Source organism: Nansenia antarctica (assembly GCF_963989245.1).
Source record: "Nansenia antarctica genome assembly, chromosome: 3".
In the NCBI taxonomy this organism is placed as follows: Eukaryota; Metazoa; Chordata; class Actinopteri; order Argentiniformes; family Microstomatidae; genus Nansenia; species Nansenia antarctica.
In genome coordinates this window covers 37,067,163-37,070,992 of record NC_137688.1, presented here as the reverse complement: position 1 = coordinate 37,070,992, position 3,830 = coordinate 37,067,163, and the positions used below count along the sequence as shown (strand labels likewise).

Below are 3,830 nucleotides of genomic sequence, written 5' to 3'. Positions count from 1 at the left end.
CTCCTCCCTTTTCCTCATCTCTCCATCTCTGATTTCCTCTCCCGCTCTCCTCCTTGGCTCCTCCTCCCAGGGAAGCAGAGGAGCACGATAAGCGAGAGTGAGAGAGCGAGAGAGAGAGCGAGAGAGAGAGCTGACTAGCGTCTCGAATCTAGAATCAATCAGTTCTTTTTTTCCCCCTCTAACCACTCACTCACTCACTGCGTTCTCCTGGAGGCGTGTGTGTGTGAGCTCAGGCTCTCTACCTCTCTGCCACCATTTCTTTCTCTCTCTCTCTCTCTCTTACTCTCTCCCCCCCTCTCTCTCTCTCCCTATCTCTTTCTCTCTCTCTTCCCCTCTCTCTCTCTATCTCTCACACACACACACACACATTCATAAATTCATTCTTCTGATGCTGTGTGGATGTAAACAAGGGGAATTCCACCTCCCTCACCGAGTCTCTTCTCCTCCTCCTTCTTCTCCTCCTCTCCCTCCATCCTCCAGGATCTCCCAAGTCCACTCTGACTCCACTACGCTACTCTCCTGCTCCTACCCACTAGGATGTGTTGCTCACTGGCTCTGCTTCTCTGTGGACTCTGTGCTTTGGTCCAGGGTAGGTTCTGGTGTGTGTGTGTGTGTGTGTGTGTATGTGTGCGCGTGTGTGTGTATGCGTATGCGTATGCGTGTGAATCTGTGCTTTGGTCCAGGGTAGGTTCTGGTGTGTGTGTGTATGTGTATGTGTGCGTGTGTGTGTGTATGCGTATGCGTATGCGTGTGAATCTGTGCTTTGGTCCAGGGTAGGTTCTGGTGTGTGTGTGTGTGTGTATGTGTGCGTGTGTGTGTGTGTATGCGTATGCGTATGCGTGTGAATCTGTGCTTTGGTCCAGAGTAGGTCTGGCATTTTAGTTGAAAAAGACAGAGAGAAGAATTAGGTAAGGGAAAGATCACAATGAATTGGAAAGTGTGTGTGTGTGTGTGTGTGTGTGTGTGTGTGTGTGTGTCTGTGTGTGTCTGTGTTTGTGTTTGCTGTACCAGTAAGTGTGTGAAGGTGAATTGTTCCCTTATTGTATGTATGTTACAGTGTGTGTGTGTGTGTGTGTGCGTACCTGTTTTTATAACGTGTTATACTGCTGGTATAAATGGTGTTCTACTGCTGGGGCAGACAGGGGAAAAGAGAGATGCAGATGCTATAAAAGCCTTACGAGTGAAGGATCTGAAGCTGCAATCATAAATATCACCCCCCCGCATCCCCCTTGCTCTTGCTCTCTCTTTCTCTCCCTGCCCACCCTCTCCCTCCCCATCCCCCTCCTAGCTATTTATCTATCTTATCTCTCTGTGGTGTATCCTGGGAGTGTAACCGGCAGGGCACAGATCCCATCAATAGAACAGTAGTTGTAGATCAGAATCTCGCTTCCTGGTTGCGTGTACAGTGTGTGACTGAGGTAACGTGTTGCTGCTGCTGCTGCAGCTGAGCTGAAGCGCCAGGCGGCAACGTTGCCAAGAGCCAGCCAGGGAGATGCTGTTAGAGAGCTGTGGAATCTGAGAGAGGAGGCAACAAAACTTTTTTCTGTCAGTGGATTGGAGGTTGTGAATAACAACAAACGAAGCCATGGTTTGTGTCGTTGTTCACACACACACACACACACACACACACACACACACACACGCACACACACACACACACACACACACACACACGCACACACACACACACACACACAACCAAGGTTTGTGTCTGTGTTCTGGGACGTCATTATAGAGTTTCCTGAGGCGACGGACCTTCACATCGAGCCTCATGTGTCAGTGTGTACTAATTTATAGACGCTTTTATCCAACGCGACTTACAATTAGAGATCACAGGGACTTAAGTAACTTAGGGCTAAGTGTCTTACTCAAGGGCACACTGGTGGTGGTGTTCCCCAGGTGGGTTTTGAACTCATGACCTTCTGATCACCCGTCCAACTCACTAATCACTGCTAGTTTACCTGCCAGGGTTCTACACAGCAGCTCAAACAAACGGCCCAAATCAACTATTGCACACAACTGCTAGAGGCACAGACTTGAGTTCTACAAATACACAGCTCCGAAGCTTCATTAGGGATGCTGTCAGGCTGAGTGTGTGTGTGTGTGTGTGTGTGTGTGTGTGTGTGTGTGTGTGTGTGTGTGTGTGTGTGTGTGTGTGTGTGTGTGTGTGTCTAGGCATGTCATCAGGCTGTTGATGATCATTTGTAGTACTGTAGTTATTCCCCTATCCTTCTGATTAGTTCTTATGGCCTAGCTATGTTTTCTCAATAATCTATAGATTAGATTTATTGTAGATTTATTGTTATTATTGTTAATGATTATCCCACTGTTTCAGAGAATCAAAAAAGGCTTTTTTGAGTGACAGAAATCGGAATCACAACAAAGATAAGAATGGATAGAAAACATTGATCTATGAATGAGTCTGCGCACACTTTGAAAAATACATTTTGAACATATTTTTCTTCATGATATCGCCTTATTTAATGTTTCACACCATACTCCTTTTTTAGACGTGTAGTGGTGCCTCTGAAACAGCCTCAAATTATCTACGTAAGACCAACCGTTGAAAATCGTGCCTCATGAATTCATCTGTCACTTCCGTTCGCCTGTCCTGAACGCTTTTTTAGATTCGATTCGATTCAACTTTATTGTCATTGCACACAGTACAACATAATGTCGTTTGTTATCTAACCTGATAGTGCAAATAGTGGCATAGGTATTACAGTGAGTATAAATAAATTATTCTGAGGTCATGGCCTCACATGAAAATCCGAATCATGATCCGGAGCAAGTGGATGAGTTTGCAACATTGTTGCATAAATTATTTATCTGATTTGCATTCTCACAGCCCTTTATGTAAACAAAGTAACATACGCAATCGAAGCAACAGATGTGGTAGTTGATTGGTCATAAAAATGTAAAATTGCCCGTTCGTCAGGCTCTTATCCAGATCAACACGCATGCGCTGTTGTTTTCCTATCGTTTTTAACCGGAGCGAAACCACCCAGCTTGCTTACGTGTGTTTTTTGTCAAGTGTGATGTTGGGGTACCTTGTCTCAGCCACGTGTTCTTAGAATTTTTAAATGTTTTATTTTAACTAATGACGTTACTTTTCAGGATGCCATGTTGCAACTGGCCGGGGACTTCAGCTGAAAATTAGCCGACTAGGCTAACGCTGCCTTTTTTACTATATTTTATATGGTTCATGTATTAGGATTGTCCTCGATATAATAAACTAATAAACTAAACTAAACTAAACCCTTTTCAAGCGGAGCATCCGTTGGTTGTTTGTTCCGGGAGTGACTTCGAATGCGCGTTCTCACAGCTCCAAACGACGCAGAGCAAAGCGAATTTTATCCTAAACTCCGATTCCAAGTGAAGCAAATGTTCTAGTGAGAACACACCCTAAAAGTGAATATATATTAGTTGAATATCAATATGATATGTACGGTTGCTTGTTGGCGCTGGGGTTATGGGATTTGACACTCACAGAAGTTGTGAGAATATTCATTCATTAAGCCAATTAAGCATTGATGCAGTTTGCCTATGACTCTCTCTCTCTCTCTCTCTCTCTCTCTCTCTCTCTCTCTCTCTCTCTCTCTCTCTCTCTCTCTCTGAGGAGTCTCTCCTCCCGGTTCTCTCTTTTTTTCCTGTTTCTCTATGTCCTCTCCTCCTTCATCATTCTCTTTTGTCTCCTCTTCTGTCTACTGGGCACTCTCTCTGCAAGAGACCTTGTCCTCAGTGTGTTAAATAAAATAAGAATGTATCTGAAACCAATCTCTCTCTCGCTCTCTCTCTCTCTCTCTCTGTCCATCCATGTGCTTCTGTAA

At 44.7% G+C, this 3,830-nt stretch overlaps 1 protein-coding gene across 1 annotated transcript in view; it reads left to right on the top strand.

Moving 5' to 3' along the window:
* Positions 1 to 537: 537 nt before the first annotated feature.
* Positions 538 to 3,830, top strand: part of chrna11 (cholinergic receptor, nicotinic, alpha 11) — a gene marked incomplete at both ends in the record, with an annotated part of 21,089 nt that continues 17,796 nt past the window's right edge. Inside the window, one exon of the mRNA XM_080525379.1 lies at positions 538 to 589. Within this exon, the coding sequence (XP_080381505.1) occupies positions 538 to 589 (52 nt within the window). The remainder of the gene's footprint in view (positions 590 to 3,830) is intronic.